Source organism: Sapajus apella, unplaced genomic scaffold (assembly GCF_009761245.1).
Source record: "Sapajus apella isolate SASKATOON/1434 unplaced genomic scaffold, GSC_monkey_1.0 scaffold2, whole genome shotgun sequence".
In the NCBI taxonomy this organism is placed as follows: Eukaryota; Metazoa; Chordata; class Mammalia; order Primates; family Cebidae; genus Sapajus; species Sapajus apella.
In genome coordinates this window covers 1611289-1634027 of record NW_022436942.1, presented here as the reverse complement: position 1 = coordinate 1634027, position 22739 = coordinate 1611289, and the positions used below count along the sequence as shown (strand labels likewise).

Here is a 22739-nt window from a genome sequence, read left to right as displayed (position 1 = left end):
AGTGCATACTAAGTATGCGTCTTTATGGGGTACGTGAGACATTTTGATACAGGCATACATCTGATAATCACATCAGAGTAAGTGGGGTATCTATCACCTCAAACATCTACCATTTCTTTGTGTTATGGACATTCCAATTACGTTATTTTAGTTATTTATAAATGTATAGTAAGTTATTGTTGATGGTTGTCACCCTGTTGTGCTGTCAAATATGCTGTGTTTTTAAGATAGTTTCTCTTTGCTGCGATTGTATCGCTGCAAACATTGGCAATCGTTGTGTAGTTGATTAGTCTTCTGAAACTGCTTCTTGGTGAAAACAAAAAACTAAACTGTTGAGAAAGGTATGAGTAATTTGTGTAAAACATATTCTATTTTCATAATGACCGCAGAATACGCTGGTGTTCTACAAGCCTATTCGAATGTACGTGAACTTTCTCCCTTTCACAGAGATTTCTTTGAAGTGTCTCAGTCTCAGTGAATTGTGTCTATTTGGGTAAGAAGTTCAGGGTTCTCTTTCAAATGCAAGCATTTTACCTAAAGAAAGCTGAGAAACCTAGGGCAAATGTTATTCTCACAAAAGTTTCAAAGAAACTTGCTGATTTTCTTACGGCCTTTCTTTTCTTCACAGAAAGACTGGGCAGCGAGCCTGGCCTAAAACATCAGTTAGTCAGCAACCCTGCAAAAAATTATGGTGTCCTGCCAACGCTTTAGCTACCACACCCATGCCCGGAACTTTCCTTGATATTTTACCCCATTCAAATCCGCTCTAAATGGGTCCTGAGCAAACTCGAAATACACCCTAAACATACGTCTGTTGTTGTTGTTTTTTACTTCGGTCTCTAACTATAATATTTGAATCTTATCCCCAAGAGCTTGCTTATCTAAGACTTTCCTAATTTTATTTTTATTAAGCCATTGGAATAGGAAACCATTAGCCCGAGGACTCCTGCAAACAGAGCTCATTTCACTGTCTACATCACCTAGCAAATAAGAGGCTTCTCCAGTTATAACTATGACTTCGAACCCCAGCTTCACTTCTTTGTTGTGGTGGTGATTAATATATTTCCTGGTACTTTTTTCTTTAGCAAGTTATTCAAAGAAGCATGTATTAGCCACTTAGAATCCAGAAATAAATTTGCTACTTTGTGAGAATTATTAGATGGTGAAGTTTTTTATTCTATAGGATTTTTTTTTTTTCTTTTTTTTTGAGACAGGGTCTTTATCACCCAGGCTGGAGTGCAGTGGCACAATCATGGCTCTCTGCAGCCATGAGCTTCTGGGTTCAGTTGATCCACCCACCTCAGCGTTCTGAGCAGCTGGGACTACAGGTGCAAGCCACCATGCCCAGCTTATTTTGTATTATTTTTTGTAGAGACAGGGCCTCACTATGTTGCCCAGGCTGGTCTCAAACTCTTGGGCTCTAACAACCCTCCTGTCTTGGCCTCCCAAAGTAGTGGGATTATGGGTATGAGTCACTGTGCCTGGCCTTGGATGGTAAAGTTGTAATTTTCTAAGTGGTTTTGTCTACCCAAAGAACTAAATTATAACTAGCAGGTTTCTGGGTAAGGAAAAAATGAGAAGTAATGGAGCTGGATATTCTGAGCCTTTTATTTTGGACCATAGGTTCATATAATTGGATTATTCATGGTCCTTGATTTGTGACATATTATCATCATAGTCATAGATACAGAGGTGCAAGCATGTCCAATTTCATTCATTATTATTTAGTTTATTTTTAAAGTGGGATATTTCTTTCTAATTTATAACAATCAACTTCTCTTTACTAATTTTACAAATACAAAAGTTTTATTTGGAAAGTCATCCTAGGAAAGACTTGAAGAAATAAAGAAGAGAACTGATAAATGATGCATTATGAAGAAAATTACCACTCTGAATAGATCTTAATTGTCTGGGTAATGCTGGAAACCAGTGTAGATTACATGAATCAGAATTTTCTCTTTCTAGGGGAAAGTGTGCTGGAATATTTAAAGCTGATAACTTTAAATATTAAAAGAACATTAATTCTCTGTTATTTTTAGATCACCACATGCAATGGCAAAGGGCTCCCTGAAATCTTGGATAGTTAAAAGTTGGGCTGACATGCATGGAATTACAGAGAGGCCACCAATCACATCTGCCTCAGTTAGAGGCTAAACAGTATTATTAATGCATATGTTTCAAAGCCATTCCCAATTAAATTAGTTCTAAATGAATTTTATGCTTTCAACATTTAGTCAACAACTAATAGTTCTTTCTTAGTTAAAATAAAGAACTTAAATGGGATTGACATTAGGATTCTTAATGCCTGACAAGTTTTAAAGGCCATTGCATAGTTTGATGAGTTTTGGTAAATGTGTAAACTTGTGTAACCTATATCCCAATCAAGATATTGAACAGAAATTCTGCTGGTGTCTCCTTTCAGTCACTCACCATTTCCTGAAAGTAATTATTGCTCTACTTTCTATCATAGGTTGTGTGTTCTTAAATTTCATGTGAAAGTAACATGGTCCTTTCTGTCTGGCTTCTTTTGCTCAACCTAATGTTGCATGTATTATTTGTTCCATCTTTCTACTGTAGAATAATATTCTATCTTTTAGAATAATATTTCATTATATTAGTTATGTGATGAAGCCTAAGGAATCTTTCTCTCAGAAATGTTTTTGAGGATTTAAGAAAGTCTTTTTAGAGACCAGGGGATTTTCTAAAGCTTTTTTATTTAGCCTTTTCATTTTTAAAAATACATTGACCTAGCCCTGAAAGTTAACATAGCTTTATCAACACAGATGCCTGCTAAATTAGGCTGCCTCTGAAATAGTTCAAGCCATCGGCAAGGCAGAATTTTAATAAATATGGACGGTCTATTCTTAGTATTTTACCACTTCAGGTTTCTGTTTCTTGTTCTTCTGTGTAGTTCTTTAAAGCCCACTTGAAATTTATTGAAACTGATTTTGTGGCCTTGCATATATGCCTTATCCTGGTGAATGTAACATGTAGACTTGAATGTATATTCTGCATTTAGGTATTTTGTTCTACGTTGAATTAGATCAAGACGGTTTATAACGTTGCTCAAATCTTGCATGTTACTCAGTTTTTTATCTATCAATTCAAAAGAAGGTTGAAAAAGAACAAATGATAGATGGGACAAACAGAAAAGAAATAGCAGGACAATAGACTTAAATCCAGCCCTATTGGTAGACTTAAATCCAATCAGATCAGTCATATTTGTATTGTGTTAAATATAAGTGGATTAAATTTGTCTAATTCTCCCTTAACACTATCAGTTTTTGCTTCATGTATTTGGAAGCTCTGTTATTAGTTGCACAAACATTTGTGCTTCTTATGACTTCCTGATGAATTAACTCTTATCATTGTAAAATATCTTCCTTTCTAGTCATACTTCCTGATTTGTGGTTTTTAATATACCCACTCCTGCTTTCCTATGCTTACATATGTATGTTATCTCGTTTTTCATCCTTTTACTATTATATTTCTTTACATTTAAAGTCTCTATTAACAGTACACAATTAGGAATTAAAAAAACTAATCTGATGATCCCTGGCTCTTATCAGTGTTTATTCCATTTTTACTTCATGTAATTTTTAAAATGTTATTTAAAAAAAAATATTTCAGTAGCTTTAGGGGTACGAGTGATTTTTGGTTGCATGGATGAATTGTATAGTGGTGAAGTCTGGGATTTTAGTGCTCCTGTCGCCTCAATAGTGTACATCGCACCTAATAGGTAGTTTTTCATCCTTACCTCCCTCTTACTCTCCCTGCTTCTGAGTCTCCATTGTCCATTATACCACTCTGTATGCCTTTGCATTCCCATGGCTTAGCTCCAACTTATACAATACTTAATCTGATTATTTATATGCTTCAGTTTAAGTCTACCACCTTGGCTATTGATTTTTCTTGTCCTGTGTGTCCATTGTTCCTTCATTACTGCCTTTCAGTTTAGTAAAATCGAGGCTGAGGCCGGAGTATTGTATGAGCCCAGGAATCCAAGACCAGCCAGCTGGCAACATAGTGAGACTTTGTCTCAAAAAACAAACAAAAAGTAAAGATTCTGTAAATTTATATTCTCCATAGCACTTGGCTAAGCGAATATTTTTCACGAATTGGGTATAAAACATTATCACATTGCTTTAGATTCCTCATTTATTAATGATATTAAGCATCTTTTCATATTTTTATTGATTGAAAACATTTCTTCTGCCAAATCATATCATCAGGCCTCTCATTTTTTCTTTAATTTCTAGGAATTCTACATGTGGAATATTACTGAACCGGACCACTTATATTTGACTGTTTTTAACTTATTAGAGAAATCTTTGGTCTTTGAGTCTGTCACCAGTCCCTGGCTACCCATTTAATTTGCAAAGTCTTTCAAATTGGGCCCCCTTATCCTACTCCATTTTTGCCTTAGCACCTACCACCTTCTCCGTGTTACATCTGTGCTTATTACTTGCATGTACTGTCTTTCCTTACTAGTACATGTAGGCTGCTACCTGATAAATATAGAGATTCAGAGTTAGCATTTTGAACTTTCATAGCAATTTACCATTGTCATCATATTTTTATTAAATGAAAGTATTGGTCTCCAATGAATTGGGAAAATTTTTTAAGAACTAGTTCTTCACTACTTTGAAAAGCATGGTCTAGGTTGTACCATACCTTCATGTAATAGCATTTGAAAGGCTCATTGAACAGAACAGAGAAGAACTCAGTAATCATCACACCTGTCGGACTTGAAAAAGTGTTTGTAGTCTACACAAAATATAGTTGCTAACAAAGACAAAATTTTTTTTTCTAATTTAATGAGATTGTATGTTTTTCTAACATGGACATTACTTTGTGTTATTGATATTCCCATGTATATAGCTGAGCCAGGTTTGTGTCTGTTTTGTGTGTATACGTATACAAACATATCTATACAAAATGCTACTTTTTAAATGAAAGAGAATGCAAGCCACTTAATTATGTAATTTAGCTTAATCCTTTATGCTCTCAGTTTTCATATTTTGAGTTTCCCAGACTGGAGTGTGGTTATTAAATGTGTGTTCTACATCTTTGAATGGTGCACTGGCTGAGTGTGTCAGTACATTTTTTAGAATGATGTAGGTTCATAACCTAACTGCTTGACTCCTTGTTTGCTGGGTAACTGTAGACACATACCTTGAGTATTTTCATGCTGTACTATTTCCACATTAAATGGTAGTGATATTTTTCACCTTTGGAAGTGAGTAAAGTTCTGGAAAATCCTTAGGTGAAATGACCTTAAAATCAAAATAATATTTTACAACAATTATATGGCATTATGTTAGAATGAATGCATAATTGGGAACTAATCCAAGAAGCTGATACCAGGACTGTAAATATATTTGTGAAAATAAAGTGGTGAGATTTGGCTGCTTGGAAACAGAGGGCAAAGGTTTCTGTGAAACAGCATGCCCTTTATTTCCCAGGTATTTGCTGTATCACAGTATCGATAATGTAGTAAGAGCTTTATTTAGGTCTGTTGGGAGAATCTCCTGGGTGCTTAGTCTGGTACCTGAAATGCACTAGTGAATGTTGAAAATCACATTATCTTGACTTTTTCCTGTCAGTGACCAAACTTTTTGCAAGCATTGTCTCAATATAATTTTTAACAGGTAAACCAATGAGTAGATTGAGACATAATTTCAGCATAAATTCGTCTTTAGATAGGATCAGGTAAATAGAAATTATGTATTATAGTAGAAGTTAGACAGACCTAGGTTAGAAACTGAACTTTGCTATATTTGCTTTGCTGTGTTTCCATGCAAAAATCAAATATCTTCAATCCTCATTTATAAAATGGAGATGAATTTACACATTTGATAAGGCTGTTGACTAAGGATTATGGATAATTTATGTAAATGTGTGGGAACCAGTATAGGCACTCAGTATGTGATAGCCATGGCTCCATTACAAAACGTTTAATACCATTAGGGGTGTATGTGTGTATTTGTGTGTGTGTGTGTGTGCACACACAGGTACACGTAGTATATGTGTTAGTGAATAATTTTCTTAGACAAATCTTAAGCCCTTATACAGAAAGTTAAAAAAACAAAATTAAGAGAGCAGAGATTGAGTGGGGCTGGTAGAGGGAGAAAGGAGTCTTGTCTGGTCAGTGCTTGTCATGGCCCTCAGCAAGCTTCCATGGCCATCCCTGTTGCCCTTTACAGAGGCCTAGAGTTCTAAAGAACAGCATGGAAACCGTGCTAGTGGATTCGAAATACCTCAAGTGCAAGAATGGAATATTTTTATTAACTGATACAGGTGTCACATGTGGTCTTGTGCTACAGTAGGTGATTGGCCACAGCTTAGTACTCCACTACTGAAGTTCTTCCTTCATATTTGACTACACAGCAGTGTTATAATTTGAAGCTGAATTAGCAAACCCACTAGCAAGCTTATGTCATTTAAAGGATGTAATGATAACATCATTTTCTTTTTCAGATCTAGGTTGTAATTTGCCCCTGAGAAATAAGAAAATGATGAGTGATGCAAGTGACATGTTGGCTGCGGCGTTGGAGCAGATGGATGGTATCATAGCAGGTAATCTGCATCCTGTGAAAGACGGAATCACAACGTTGATTCTGCTCACTTGGCTTTTTCGCTACAACTTTCATATTATCTTCTCACTTTATTTTCATTCTTTAGCACTATGCCTTTTGCTTCCCTTAATTTCATTTTTGTTCCTCTTCTCCATTTTCTGCAAGCATTATTCTCAAACATTATTTTAAAATATCAAAAATTCCGGTTCCATCCTAGGTTTCTAATCAAGTGTAAAGAATCTGCATCTCAGGTGGTCTGGTATAGGTGGTCTGTGGACCATACTTTGAGGACACTCGGTAGCCATGAATGTTCTGATCTGTTTCCTTGAATTCAAAATTAACTGTCCACCAATGACGCCATATTTTTTTTTTCTTTTGAGACAGAGTCTTGCTCTGTTGCCCAGGCTGGAGTGCAGTGGCGTGATCTCAGCTCACTGCAACCCCCACCTCCCAGGTTCAAGCAATTCTCTGCCTCAGCCTCTGGAGTACCTGGGATTACAGGCACTGCCACCACACCGGGCTAATTTTTTAATTTTTAGTAGAGATGGGGTTTCACCATCTTGGCCACGCTGATCTTGAGCTCCTGACCTCGTGATCCCACCCCTTGCTAAGGCTCCTGAAGTGCTGGGATTTCAGGCGTGAGCCACCATTCCTGGCCGTATCTATTTTTCTTTTAAGAGAGGAGGTCTTGGTCTATTGCTTAAGCTGGAGTGCAGTGGCTATTTACAGGCATGATTGCCTGTGAATAACATGCATAGTGCAGTCTTCAAATGCTGGGCTCAAGCAATCGTCCCACCTCAAGTACCTGTGATTACGGGCACACACCACTGCACCCTGCTTATTTATATCTATTTACCTTCCCAACCCTTTGCTAAGCTTCCAGTCCCTATCTCTATGTTCCAACTAGATATCTCCCCTGAAATGTCCTGCAGGCACGTGAGTATAATCATTTAACATGTTGAGCTCATTATCTTTCCTCAGAATTTACTCTAATAGTCTTTATCTGGGTTCATTTCATAACCCTTCATCCACAGATTTTCTAAGCCAGAAATCATTTGGTTCAGTATTGGTCCAGAATGGACCAGCTCTAATATTTGTATTTTCTGATCTGCCACTTTCTTATCCATCATCTCCATGAGGCCAGAACACCTCACACCAAAGCCCACCACACTCTTTTTCTTTCTATACCACATGATTGGCCTCCTTGTTAGGAATTGGACCATTGATATTTACCATCAACTATATGATTTTAATTTTTGCACCACGTAACTCTGACTTGGAGAGGTTTATGTGATTGAATTCTCCTTTTTCCGTTTCTTTTGATTGTTCCTTACTGTGCCTAGACTGGTTTACCGCCCTTGGCTTTGGTGTTTTATCTAACATAAATCCCATTGCTGTCTCTGTGATTTTGTTTAACTTAGGTTCTAAGGCCCTGGAATATTCCAATGGGATTTTTGATTGCCAATCTCCCACCTCTCCATTCATGGGAAGTTTGCGAGCTCTGCACCTTGTGGAAGACCTGCGTGGATTGTTAGAGATGATGGAAACAGACGAGAAAGAAGGCTTGAGATGCCAGATCCCAGATTCAACAGCAGAAACGCTGATCGAATGGCTTCAGAGTCAAATGGTAGGTGTCTGCCTGTTATAAATTCTGTGTATGACTCTTTTGTTGCTTATTCCACAATTTGGAACATAGAATAGCTGATTAGAACAAGAAAAAAAAAGTATAGGGCAACAGATGTGCTCTCGTTTTATTCCTTAAGGTATCTTAATTTTCTTTTGACTCTAAAGATAACTTTTTAAAAAGTGCTATTAGTGTACATTTTCTAAGTACCAGCAACAGGTCACCTGATTCTGCCCATAAAAACAGACTGGCTTTTAGATTGTGCCTGAATGACCTACTGTGGCTTAAAACAAATAGTCCTATAAGGGAAAGAATATTGCACATAATAGATGATTTCTCAGTCATATTGGGTTATTCACTATAAACGACCAACGGCAATTCTAAATGGAAAGCATAATGAAAGACATTCAAAAAGCAACAAGGGTTTACAGCAGTATTTGACATGAAATGCCATCTAGTGGTTTATGGCAATCACTTCAGTTCCAGTTCTCGAATTAAATTGTGGAGTTGGGCCTTTAACCCATTTATGCGTAGTGTTCCATTATTGGAATGGTAAGCTTGTGAGAGTTATTTATATCCTACTTCTCAAGGTTATCGCCAAGGTCTGATTTTTCACACAAAAAAATTGCAACCTCCAGCATAAATGGGTTAATGGTGTTATTCACTGAACAATGAGGCCTCTTTCTAGGCATCCTTCTCAAAAACTGACGATGTGACAGAGCTACCCTTTATTTAGGTGCAATGGTAAATACTGTGGTTTTAATCTGCAACGAACATGTAAAATCTAAAGAATGTCACAAAAATAAATTCAATGGAGGCGAGAGGAAAGGAGATATTTTCTGCTTAAAGGATACTCCATTTTCAGTAAGATGTACTAATATGCTTATGAGTTAACTGTGTTTATATAAAAACTAATGAGAATTATATAAAAGAATCATGATCTACTTTTGGATCTGTGGTAGACAAGAAAGCTGCTTCCTTTGGGAACCTTAAGAGTACATCCTACAGCTAAAACATTTTCATATGATGGGACACAAATACTGGTGCTCCCAGCCAGTCCTGTGCTGAATGCTCTGTATTCCCACCTTGTGTACCTCTACATTTCTGAGTGCAGACAGTACAATCCATCCTTTAGCAGTGGTGCAGCTATGCAAACTTAACAATTGGAGATATTTTGCTTGTCAAAACACATAATGCCTTACTATTGCTCTGTAAATTTCCCCTCTGGAGATTTAAGGGTCCCGGTTTGCTGATTTCTTTGGGGATTGCTTCATGCTCCCAAACTGGTGTTTCCTAGCATATCCCTTAGTCTATTTCAATGTCCTGTCTCAACCCTTCCTTACTCCATGTTCTTCTGACCATTTAGCATGCAGTGAAAAAGGAATTTACTATTGTTAGAAGAACCTGTTCCTAGCCCACACCCAGAGGTCATCAATGACAATGGTAGCCTAAGTGTACCTGTAGTTCAGTTTTTGACATGTGTCTAAAACATTTCCATTAGCATGTGCTTAATCTGTTCTGTGAAAGTATTTCAAGAAATGATAAAAGGTAATGATTACATGTGAATATAGGTTAGATCTTGACATTCACTCCTTTTTCAGAAACTGCCAATGGCATTGCATCTTACTCAGAGTAAAAACCAAAGTGCTTACTGTGGGTTGCAAGGCCTCACAGGATTTGTTCCCTATGACTTTCTGACCATCTCTCATCACACATCTCCTTTTTCACTCCACGCCAAACACATTGGCTTTTTCACTGATTCTCTAACATGCCAGGTACACTGGCCTCAGGGCTTTTGCACTGGCTTTTCACTCTGCCTGGAAAGCCCTTTCCCCAGATATCTGTATGGCTAGCTCCCTCACATTCTTTTGGTGTTTACTCAAAAGTTGTGCTCTCAATGAGGCCTTGCATCACCACCCTAACTAAAATTATACCCATTTATTCTTTGTCTTACACCTTCCTGCTTTATTTTGTTCTCAGGATTCACCATTTTCTGATGTGCAATGTACTCATGACATTCATATTATTTATTTTCTGTCTTTCCAACTGTAATATAAGCATCATGAATCTGATTTTTGCCCTTATTTTTAAAAAAATTACTGTATCCTTGGTGCTTAGAACAGTGCCTAGCTCAGTAGTTACATTTGTAATGAATGATGTTCCGTGAATGATGAAGTGGAATGCACATTTGAATGAATGGAAGTTGTTTTAAATTTATTCCTTGGATAAGGAACGGCTTGTTGATCTATGTTTTTAGTTGCTATCTTATTATTTGACATTTTAAGCTTGAGAATCCACAAAATGACAAATATTTTACAGAACTAATGATTCCATTTTTATCCTAAAAGTAACAATATCAAAATAAATTAGATGTAGATCTAGAGAGATAAGGGGTTTTTGTTGTTGTTGTTGCGAAGTTTATTTGTCCATCAAACTTATTTATATGTATTCCTCACCTTGATCCCAACCTTCCAAATTAAGTGTGTTTTCTTGATTATGCAGAGAATGACAGGATGAAAGAAGACAGACAGCAAAAGGCAAAAACAAAGTAAGAAAAGGAGAGCAGGACTGGATGTTTGGCACCGTAACAGCATAGATGTGAAATTGAGTTGTCACCACCTGTCATGATAGACTTTATTTTAGAACCAAAAAGGAACTTGGGCCAGCATTGGGAATCCAACAAGCAGAAGATTATATGCTTATAATTTAGTGATTTGCTAATAATATTAGATTTTTCCAATTTAATATTCCAGAAATTGGGATGTGTTTTATGATCTTAAAATGGTAATATGTACACATTTTAGCTTGGATCCATGCTCCCTTTCTCTCTCCCTTCTTTCCTTTTTTAGGAGCTTGGGGGTGGGGAAGGGAAAATAATACTTACTGTGCATAGAATTTCAGTTTTGCAAGATGAAAAGACTTATTTAGATGGATGATGGTGATGGTTGCAACACAGTGTAAATGTACTTAATACCACTGAACTATACACTTCCAAATGGTTAAAATGGTAAATTTTACATGTGTATTTTACCACAATAAAAAATTAAAATTGATGATATTCTAGCATTTAAGAAACACAGAATCCTAGCAAATTCTCCCTGTGTATTGAACACACGGAAACTGCCCAAATAACAAATAAAAGAGATTATGATGTTTAAAAAAGGAAGCAGTGAATTATAAGGCAGGATCGTATCTAGGCAGTTTCAAATGCAGGCTATCGTGACAGCAGACCTGAATTTTAATGTTGGTCCTAACTCTTCTATGCTTGTATGACCTTGGGAAATACCTTAAGCTCTGTGTCTTGGTTTTCTTGCCTGTAAAATGGGGATGATGGTTACTGCCACTTAGGATTGTAAGGATCCTTACAGTCGTATGAAGTAGGATCCTTACAATCCTAAGTGGCAGTAACCATCATCCCCATTTTACAGGCATAGGCTGAGCACTTATCAATACACCCGATAAAAGGCTAGTCGGAAAGGTAATACTGAAGAGTAGAGCATAGAGTGTAGAGGGAAAATGTTTAACAGGATCCCTTTGCGATGAGGGAAAGAGAGTTGGTCCAATTACAAGGGGAGTTAGGTTACAAATCACCCATACATAGTTCATGTCTTGCGACAAGACTACAAACATTTCTCAGAGTGAAGAGGAGCTTCTGCAATATTTTAGAAAAACTTAAAAAATTTTTTAGAAAAAAATATGTATCTGTTAATAGTAATAGATACATACTTAAGGTTCGGTTCATCTTTAATGATAGCCAACTTGACAGGCTATGTACTTTAAAATGGATATTAACCTTTTCATTAGTGCAACTGGGCATTTGCAGTTCTAATTATTATTTTGCTGGAGCCAGGGAAATCCCCTGGTTTCTTGTAGGATGCAGGTTATTTCTTCACTGTTAATTGTTCCTGCCTATTTGTTTTATATGATCAGAAGCTGAATATGTTAAAATACCAAAACTTGTAGCCTGTTACAGTGAAGGGACATTAAATCTATAAGAATGAATTTACTAGTGTAGCTGTAGACTTCTAGAAATGAACAAATTTCTTTTAAAACTGTGGTTAGAAAACCTGTAGACTATGACATATTTCTTTAATCAAATTAAGGCTGAATTTTCTGTTTTGATTGTGAAATATTATAATGTGTTAACACAGATATTAATAATGGAGAATTATTTGCTTTATGAAGCTCCAGATTTAAGAAGGCAAATTGAAAAATATGTCTAATTGCTTGAGTCAAGCAAGTAGTTGTTTACTTTAAGTCTAACTTTATAAGTTGCCCTAGAACATTCTTATAATATTTTATTACACTGAGGATCATGACCTTGATCCATGTCAGCAGGGGATCAGGTAGTGAAATCCCAAAGGTGTCTGACCATTTGGCAGTTTTAATTATGAGACCATATGAAAATCAGCAGAAATTTAAAAAATACAAGTTTCAACAAAGTAAGTGAAATACTGATGGTGAATAGTAATGGTAATACCGCCAAAACGGTCATCAGCACCCATGACATAGGTAGAGTGTAAACAGGGAAAATGAGTGTTCTGGGCTGGATTCTAACCTGTTAAATCATCATAATACATTCCCTCTTATTTTTACATTAAAAGTTAGATAATATTAATCCCAAATTTATATTTTTTAAAGTTGCTATAAAAATAAAAATAAGCTTTGCGCAGTGGCAGTATAGTAGCCAATGAGGTTTATCCGAGGCGCAATTATTGCTAATTGAAAAATAAAAATACTCATAACTTAGAAGAGTTCAGGCATGGGACGCACTCTCCTCAGGGCTGCTGGCTGTTCTCCATGAGTTCCTGACTCCTGGCCGCACGATGCAGTTCCTGTCCTACCACCCTCTGATCCTTGCTGCTTTCTGACCAGCTTTGCTTTTCATGTGAGCCTCCAGGAAATGTTTTCTCAGGCCTTGGCAAACAAGGTACATCTTAAGATTGTATCCCATATGTGATCACAGTTATCTGAGTTATGTGGTGCCTCACTGAGATGTCCTAGCTAAAATTAAGGCAGTTTTCCCCTTCAAATAGCTTCAAGTAAATTCCCATGGAATGTGTCCACAGACACAGAAAAACAAATTGACCAAATCAGCAGAATTCCTAGTTTCCAGAGGTAAAAGATATGCTTTGCATAGAGTCCTAAACTACTGGTAGTTGTTAGGATTGAATGGAAAGAGGTTTCCCTGTTCCTTTTGGAGAGTGCAAAAAGAAAAAGTGAGGAGAACAATAGAGACTTTTTTCTTGATCTCAAGTTATCCTTCCCAAAGTAGACAAGCGATTCTTTTGCTAGATCTCTGTATCCTGTCACACATTGCTGGCTTTCAACAAATGTTAAATAAGTGAGTGAATGATGATATTGAATGAATGAAGTTGCTACTGTACCAGGATAGGAGCTGGGGCTTCGCTGCTAGGGAGACTGGGACCTTCTTTTCTCTGTCCTCCCCAAATTCAGGGGACTTAGGTGTAAACCTATGACTAGGGTAATATTATAGTCTAAGCATGTCCCTGCCAGCCCCTCCGCCACACTGCGAAGCTCATGCCCTCATTCCATCACACCCAGTGAGAGGACAGGGGAGCAGAGTACTGCCACTGCCTGGTTGCTTGGTTTCCAGCATCACTGATGCCATGTTCTTTGACTCTTTGGACAGTAGCAGTGTAAGATGCCTGATTATGGTATTGAACTGAAATACAATATGATTATGCTCTTCATGGCTGAACGATTCAAGTCCTATCTCAATCTTTCCTCATAGTTCAGAGTCTAGTGGAGAGCAGGCATGCAGTAAATGTTTGCATGCGTGGCAAGGGTATAATTCTGAGTACAAAACACTGTCGCAGTAATTATTTCTTTTGGTAACTAGAGATAACGTTTACGTAAAGATTTCGTGGACTGGGCCTTACTTTTTCATTCTTGATACTGAATGTTTAAAAACAGAATTATGAAATCAACACCATGTGACAGTTTTAATAACTAGTTTTAAAAATAAGTATAATGAAACCGGCTGGAATGTGGTGTGTGCGTGTATTTGTGTATATGTAGTATTAGTAATCCAGCTATGCTTTTTAACATTTGTTGTCCTTAAAAAGGGGGCTGTTTTCTTTTACCCATTTTAATTTAGGTACTAACCATTCTGATTTGGGAATATTACACTCAAAATTAGTTTCTGTTTTATAAAATAAATAAGCATAGTTGTGGCAAGTCACTACTTGCATATTGATTTTGGATTTAGACAGGACAGCAGAGCTCAGGAAAGAACAAAGTGAAACAAAGGGGAAATAGGAAAAACAACTCTAGACCAATGCAAACCAATAGAAATAGAACCCAGAAAATAAAGGAAAACACAACATGATGTTATAAGTAAAAATAGCAGGTGAGACGCCTACCTTCTGTGAATAATAACGATTGAAATGGAATGACAAATACATGGGGTTTCATCATGCTCATTTCTCTAATTTAAATCTATTTGAAATTTTCTGTAATAAACATTTTTAAGCAGACAGAAAGGAAAGATGTTAACATTTATTACATCTTTATGCTTGATTGTAATACTTGATAATTAAAAGTAAATTTATATAAAAAGAAGGCTTTCCACTTAGATGGTGAAGGGAAAAGTAGATGGTGTACTAATGTTATGTGTAGCACCTGCCATGTAGAGTCAGGGAATTTGTTTTCCATGTGAGATTCCTGGCTAGCTCTAAGATTCTGTAATTCTATGAGGGATAAAGCTTTTTAGATGTGTTTATCTCCATCATGCCAGAAAAACCTGGCAGAGGCCATAAGTTCTTTAATTAAATCAAATTGTCAAAGTTACAGTTGAGCTGGATATCCCACCCTGACTCTCCACACACGCTATTGGTTGGATACTGTACTGTTGAAATCCTCAAGTTGATTCCAATTTCTACTTAGCTGGATTGAATGTGGCCAATAAGGGGTTGCAGCATGAGCTAAAGTAGAAACGTAGTTATTTAGGCTGCTCTTCTGTGCTTTGAAAATCAGATGGACTTAACAAGAGTTTATGCTTAAATACATTGTAATTTATGTGCTCAGGATTTTATGAGCACCATGGAAGAATCAAAAGAAGTAAGACAGTGTTGCATTGAGTAACTTAGGCTGAGTGACCAACTCGCATAAAATTATTAGTCATCTGCCTGAGGCAGAATGTGATGGAACACTAAATAGCAAGGTTTAAGACAAGACCCAGAAGGTCAGCCAGTAGAAGGGGAAAGGAGAATGGCACAATGTAAGGAGGAGGAGGTAGAAACAGGTTATAGAAAGATGGATTGACCCGAGAGAGTGGAGTGGGAGGTGAGTGGGGTGGTGGGTACAAAACCCTGGCGTAGCTGTTATAAACAAGAATAGAAGAAAACTCATTCGAAGGAAGAAATGGAAAATAAGTAGAAGTAGAAGCGGTGATTACAGGTCCCAGCAAAACAAGAAATCAAGGTTCCAAAGTAGAAGTGGAATGATGAGCTTTCAGGAAGGAGTTAAGAATCAGGTCTCTCAAGCCTGCAGGAAGAAAGAAAGGAAAGAGGTAAGAGATCATATATATTATAGTATTATGCACTGAGGGAGAAAGTGTCTAAGGGAGTTCACACAAGATGACCTTAACTATTGTCCATTACAAAGGCTCTGAGATCACCTAAACATAGTGGGAAGAGAGAGTACAGGTTTCAGGAGAAACGAGCCCATCTAGATAGAGGTCAACCATGGAGTGCATGCCATATTTTAGAGGACACGTAAATAAAGACCCACTGAGAAGCAAGAAGTCCAGATCAAAACCAAACATGCAATCATCTTTTATTCAACTAGTGTTTATTGAACATCTATCGTCATTCTTCTATTCAACAGGCATTTTAATTATCACCCACTGTATGTCACATGCCAAGGCAAATCTACTTGCAAAGAATGCAGAGTCTATTAGAAGAGAGAGACATGTATGCAGTCAGGTCTAACCTTAGTGCATTCAGAGTAATGCCTGCTGTAATGAAGGCTCATCTAGATGCTGTCATTGACATATAGTAAACTGTGAATTCAAGGAAGACTTCACAGACCAAGCCCTAATAGAGGTGGACCTTAAGGAATGGGAAGAGAAGAAGAAAGGGTGGGAAAAGATGGTCTGTGCAGAAGGAATAAAAGTAATGTGTGAGAGAGCATGCCATATATGGGAAGGTTTTGAGTGACCTGGTAGGTAGAACATGGGAGTTGTAGGAAGAATAGAGACAATAGGTTATTTACCTAATGGATCTTACTGCCAACATTCTTAATGCAAAGGAAACAAAATTGGCAGAAATATAAACACATGTGGACAGAATAGTCTTTACCTGCTTAACACAAGGATATCACATAGGTCGCTCTTAAATTTTGCTTTATATTCCAATAGTGACTTTTTTTTTTCTTTTTTTTGAGACGAAGTCTCGCTCTGTTGCCAGTGGTGTGATCTCGGCTCACTGCAACCTCCGCCTCCTGGGTTCAAGCAATTCTCCTACCTCAGCATCCTGAGTAACTGGGACTACAGTTGCACACCACCAAGCCCAGCTAATTTTTGTATTTGTAATAGAGACGGGGTTTCTCCATGTTGGTTGGGCTGGTCTCGAACTCCGGACCTCAGGTGATATGCAAGCTTTCGCCTCCCAAAGTGCTGGGATTACAGGCACTAGCCACTGCACCTGGCCTCTAATAGCGACTTTTAATTTACTAAACTACCCTTGAGCGTTATGAGTGCTTATAAATATCAATGCAGTGTTGAGAAACATGAATATCCTCATTTTGAGCCAATTTAAGTATCTGTTTCTATTTGGAGCTAGTTTTGGAGAACTGGTTTTTGGAACACCTTACTTCTGTATCATATAGAGTAGCTTGGGAGGAAACTGCTCTCATCTTGCTATGATTTCCTCCAACTAGAAGAAAGATCAGTTTTGTTTTGTTTTGTTTTTCCTAAGACAGGATCTCGCTTTGTTGGCCAGGCTGGAGTGCAGTGGTACAAACATGGCTCACTATATCCTCCACCTCCTGGGCTCAAGTGATTCTTCTTCCTCAGTCTCCAGAGTAACTAGGACCACAGGTGGACACCACCATGCTTGGCTGTGTCTTTTTTTTTTCTTTTATAAGAGACGGGGTCTCACCATGTTGCCTATGCTGGTCTCGAACTTCCTGGCTCAAGGAATCCTCAGCCTCCCAAAGTGCTGGAATTACAGGCGTGCACCACCACACTTGGCCAGTTTTGCTTTTTTGTCCTCTCTAAACAGCAGGGGGTTTTCTTTCTACTTACTGAAATGTATCTGTTTCTAAAATGTTATTACTTGTATGGGATTTTAAAAACAGATGCCTGTTAATGTCCATAATCAAAATGAGGAATTTAAAGCTGTATAGGGTCTGTCTTGGCACTTTCTTAAGATTGAGAACATGCGTTATGCACCCTGGCTCTTTTCCAAAAAACTGCCCTCGAGAAGTTATGTACATTTCATTTTCATGTTAGTCCCCAGGGGTGGAAGTTGTCCAGGCCACTCCATCACACTCTTCAAAATACTTGTAATTTAGTGCTGGGCACTTCAGTTAACAACATAGACAATTATGCTGTGGTAATTGTGGAAGTATGTGGTGAAGCAGCTGATTTTAAAGTATTAATCCACTCTAAATATGCGTTGCACCCTTACAAAATTAGCCTCTGATTCTTTATGGCCTTTTGGAAAATGTATCTAGTACACTAAAGTTTTTAGAAAAAACATTCTGAAATTTTCCTTTTCACTCAAGCTCTGTTGTTTTTCTTCCCTTTTGCAGCACATGACATTTGTTATTCTAAGAATTGATACTGGAATCTGCATTTATTGGAAAGATAGAACAATGGTATCAGTTAATTCTGGTAAAACAGTAGATGACACATCAGATGTGCTCTAGGCAGTAAAGTTATAAAGTTTGTGTTTTTTCTGGTTCTAAACCTAAAGGTATTATTTTCTTTTTCAGCTGAACCCTGGGTGGCCCCATCTAACACTTCTGGATTTCAGCTGGCTTTTATTTCCATTGTATTTGAATGAAGAATCAGGAAATTCTATTGGGATTACTTATCTTATGGTTATGTTGAGATTACAAGAGACACTGCATACTACATACATTTCAAAATGATGTTTTTAGGTTTTCTGTTCTTCGTGAGCCTCTTCGTGTGTCTCTTTCACGACTTGCGTATGAGACAGCTGAAGAAAAAATCTGTATGTTGTTTATCAATCTATACTTCCTTTGGCATTTATACCATGCATAAATATACCCAATTATGATTTTTTTTAAAAAAGGGTGGGGGCAGGATGGAGGGGAAGAAATAGTAAGCATCAATATATGCAGAGCGTTGAGTCAAATGCTCGGGAGGTTACAAAACGATTTATAGGCTCTGCCCTGGAATAGAAGGTAACATTATATGAACAAGTAAATTCACAGGAAGTTAGTAAGATCAGGACACAGAGTGTTAAAATGCAGATAAGTAAGCCTAGTCAGCGCTACCAGGGGAAGTCATTGTGGCCTGAGTGTTTAAGCTTTTGGAGGAAGAGATACAGACTTTGACAGCGAGGGGTGCCCCCTGCTCACTCACAAAGCTTTGCCTACCCTTGGGTGTGTGTCTGCACTCAGTGAAGAATACCAGTTTCTCCTGTTCCTTGTGGGTCATTATTTTCTGCTTAATAAGAAATTGTTTAGGTTGGCAAAATCAAGCCTATATGCTTAACATGCCTGTCTTCCCTCTTTTGTGATACATGAACCAAATTGCATTCTTATTTTCTGTTTGACAGTGACAGCTGTCCCAGATTCAATTCAGGCCGCTTGGACTAAGAACACTTGTGATGTTCATTTATCCACAATATATCATTCTTAGAGAAGATCAGCCTTACCTGTATTATTTCCTTTTTCAGACTAATGGACACCTACCTGGGAACGGAGATGTGTATCAAGAAAGGCTGGCACGTTTAGAAAATGATAAAGAATCCCTCGTTCTTCAGGCAAGTGATTTTTAAATATTGTTCTTTCTTTGCAGCATACTTAACGAAGACTGTTTTAAATTGGGTTAGCAAATTCAGAATGCTTGCAGCAACCAGACTGCTGATAGAAATAAGCATGATAAGCCATTCTGTACACAATAGGGAGTGGTGAGGAGTGGGACAGAATGATGGTATGTACACCCAGTTTAAAAGGAGCTGCCATTAATCAACCTCGCCTCTTCCAGGGCCAGTCTGAATACAGGCACAATGTCATCTGATCTGTTTTTTTTTTGTTTTGGAGGCAGGGTCTTGTTACATTGCCCAGGCTAGTCTTGAACTCCTAGGTTTTAGCAGCCCTCCTATCTGAGCCTCTCATGTAGCTGGGATTACAGGTGTGCAGCACCATGCTTGGCTGGATCTGATTTTTAAATATATCTTAATATATAGCAGAAATTCAGATATATGAATATAGTATAAAATCTGAATATATATGTTTGTATTTCTGAATCTGAATATGAATATATATATGTAATTTTTCAATTTTAAAAGTGATACCATGGCTGAGACAAAACACAGCACTGCTGTACACAGCAGTAGCCCACAAGACAAATTTAGCTCCTTGTGGGCTAAATTTGAGTTTCCTTCTTCATAGTGTTTTAAATGTCTGACAAACATTTTTCTTTGATGTACTGAGCAAAATGAATTGAAGTATATTTACAGGGTGATGATTATTGAGGAAAAACTCAAAGGTCTGCTATAAGCACTAGAGTTGAAGGACTAACCCAACAGCTCCTCATGGACCTTTGAGTCTATTGAGTTGCCCCTGGCTTTGAACACATCTGTGATCAGTGTCACCTTGAAAGAGATCATGGAACTTGAATTCCCTGGGTTTTTCTTTCTTTTCTTTTCTTTTCTTCTTTCTTTCTCTCTCTCTCTTTCTTTCTTTCTTCTTTCTTTTTTTTTTGAGACAGAGTCTCGTTCTGTCGCCCAGATGGGAGTGCAATGGTACAGTCATGGCTCACTGCAACCTCCACCTCCCAGGTTCAAGCGATTCTCCCACTTCAGCCTCCCAAGTAACTGGGATTATAGGCGCACACCCCCACACCCAGCTAATTTTGTATTTTTAGTAGAGACGGGGTTTTGCCATGTTGGCCACACTGGTGTTGAACTCCTGACTTCAAGTGATCTGCCTGCCTCAGCCTCCCAATGTGTTGGGATTACAGGCATGAGCTACCATGCCTGACACCCCCTGGGTTCTTTTTCTCATTATTCTTGAGGTATCAAATTTTAATAGTTCTTAATGATTTCTGTTTCAAACATTAACTTCCTCTCTTCTAATACTATCTGCACCCTGGCCCCCAAAAAGATGACTTCTGCGTATACTCTCTTTCATAAACGGTTGAAGTAGCTGTAACCAAAAAGTATTGTATATTCCTAATCTACACTAATTTTCTCCAAATTATATAGGACTCCTTAAATTAAATAGCAACATATAAATAGAAATCCAAAGGACCACTGTCTTCTTGGTATTTCTCAGATTTTGTTTTCTTTACAATTGTGTGAGTGGTAGGATCATTTCCTTTTTTTTTTGTTCCACTTAGAGAAATAACATATGCAGTGGGACTCAAATTCTTTCTCACTCATTGCAGTATTTTGCTCTAAATACAGGTAAGTGTGTTAACAGACCAGGTGGAGGCTCAGGGGGAGAAGATTCGAGATTTGGAGGTTTGTCTTGAAGAGCACAGAGAGAAGTTGAATGCCACAGAAGAGATGCTGCAGCAGGTATGTGCAGAGGCCAGAACCAAGATGGGATTTCCCTGCTGAACTATTTGAGATGCTGCATTTCTATGTTGTGTTTGCTCTGATGCAGTAGTAAGTTTCCTGATTCTTTCAGACCAGCACATTTTAAACAAATATCGAGAGTAGCAGAGTCTCAAAATATATACATACAATATAAAGTGTTTATGTAATTAGAATCCGGAATAAAATGTCAATAGGATTGTGGCTTATTTTAATTTTCATTTTTTTGCATTCAGATTGTTTCCTCTCACCCATAAGCATATGTTTTATAATTAAGAAAAAAGATAATTGTAAAAAATCTAAGAATCCAATTTAAAAATGGGCTAAAGATTTGAATAGACGTTTCTCAAAAGAAGACACACAAATGGCAAACAGGCATATGAAAAGATGCTCAGTGTCATTGATCATCAGAGAAATGCAAATCAAAACTCAATGAGATACTATGTCACCCAGCTAAAATGGCTGTTATCCAACAGACAGACAATAACAAATGCTGGCAAGGATGTGGAGAAAAGGGAACACTTGTACACTGTTGGTGGGAATGTAAATTCATACAACCACTATGGACAACAGTTTGGAGGTTCCTCAGAAAACTAAAAATAGAGCTACCATATGGTCCGGCAATGCCACTGCTGGATATATGCCCAAAGGAAAGAAAATCAGCATATCGAAGAAACATCTGTGCCGTTGTGTTTGCTGCAGCTCTGTTCACAGTCACCAAGATTTCGAAGCAACCTAAAGGTCCATCAACAAATGACTGGATAAAGAAAATGTGGTACTTATACACAATGGAGTACTATTCAGCCATAAAAAAGCATGAGATTCAGTCATTTGCAGGAACATAAATGGAACTGGAGGTCATTAGGTGTGAAATAAGCCAAGCACAGAAAGACAAACATCTCATGTTCTCACTTATTTGTGGGATCTAAAAATAAAACAATTGAACCCATGGAGCTAGAGAGTAGGGGGATGGTTACCAGAGGCTGGGTAGGGTAGTGGGGGATCAAGGGAGAGGTGGAGGATGGTGAAGGGGTATAAAATAATAATTTGAATGAATAAGGCCTAGTATTTACTAGCACATCAGGGTGACTTAGTCAATAATGATTTAATTGTGCATTTGAAATAAGTATAACTGGATTGTTTGTAACACAAAGGATAGATGCTTGAGAAGATGGAGACCCCATCTTCCATGATTATTGCATGTTGCATGCCTGTATCAAAACATCTCATGTACCTCATAATGTATATATCTACTGTGTACCCACAAAATTAGAAAAGAAAAAATTTGAGTACCACCTATAACATATAGGAGAGGCTCCGTAAGTCTGTGGATGGAGGATGCACTGGAGCAAAACCTCGTAGGTTTCCATTCCTGCTGTGCCTTTATTTTTTTTTCCCCCTCGTATGACATTAGGCAAGTTCCTAACCTCTGTGTTACTAAGCTTTCTCATACTTTGATTAAGGATAATAAGAATTTCTACCTGATAAGATTTTTGTGAGGATTGAAACAGTATATGTCACAGTGGGTGCCTGGCATGTAGCAAACAGTATCATCATCATCAATGTCATTGTCAGACTGAAGAATATATATGGTTTATGCATGTGTATCTACATAACTTATGTTTCCCTCAGGAAACTGACATGTGCTTATTTCTGCTTAAATGAAGGTAACTGAAGTGAATAATTTTTTATTTTATTTTATTTTTGAGACAGTCCCACTCTGTTGCCCAGGCTGAAGTACAGTGGCGTGATCTCGGCTCACTGTAACCTCTGCCT

The 22739-nt window shown here is 37.6% G+C and overlaps 1 protein-coding gene and 1 pseudogene across 18 annotated transcripts in view; both read left to right on the top strand.

The window, feature by feature from the left end:
- The first annotated feature begins 6480 nt into the window (after nucleotides 1-6480).
- Nucleotides 6481-22739, top strand: part of PPFIBP1 (PPFIA binding protein 1) — a 58263-nt gene continuing 42004 nt past the window's right edge. For all 18 annotated transcript variants that reach the window (XM_032283820.1, XM_032283812.1, XM_032283794.1 and 15 more), the window contains exons 1-4: nucleotides 6481-6579; nucleotides 8000-8205; nucleotides 19098-19184; nucleotides 20832-20945. In XM_032283820.1, coding sequence (XP_032139711.1) covers nucleotides 6516-6579; nucleotides 8000-8205; nucleotides 19098-19184; nucleotides 20832-20945 — 471 coding nt within the window. In that variant the 5' untranslated portion in view covers nucleotides 6481-6515. The remainder of the gene's footprint in view (nucleotides 6580-7999; nucleotides 8206-19097; nucleotides 19185-20831; nucleotides 20946-22739) is intronic.
- On the top strand, nucleotides 12864-12950 carry LOC116527615 (annotated as a pseudogene).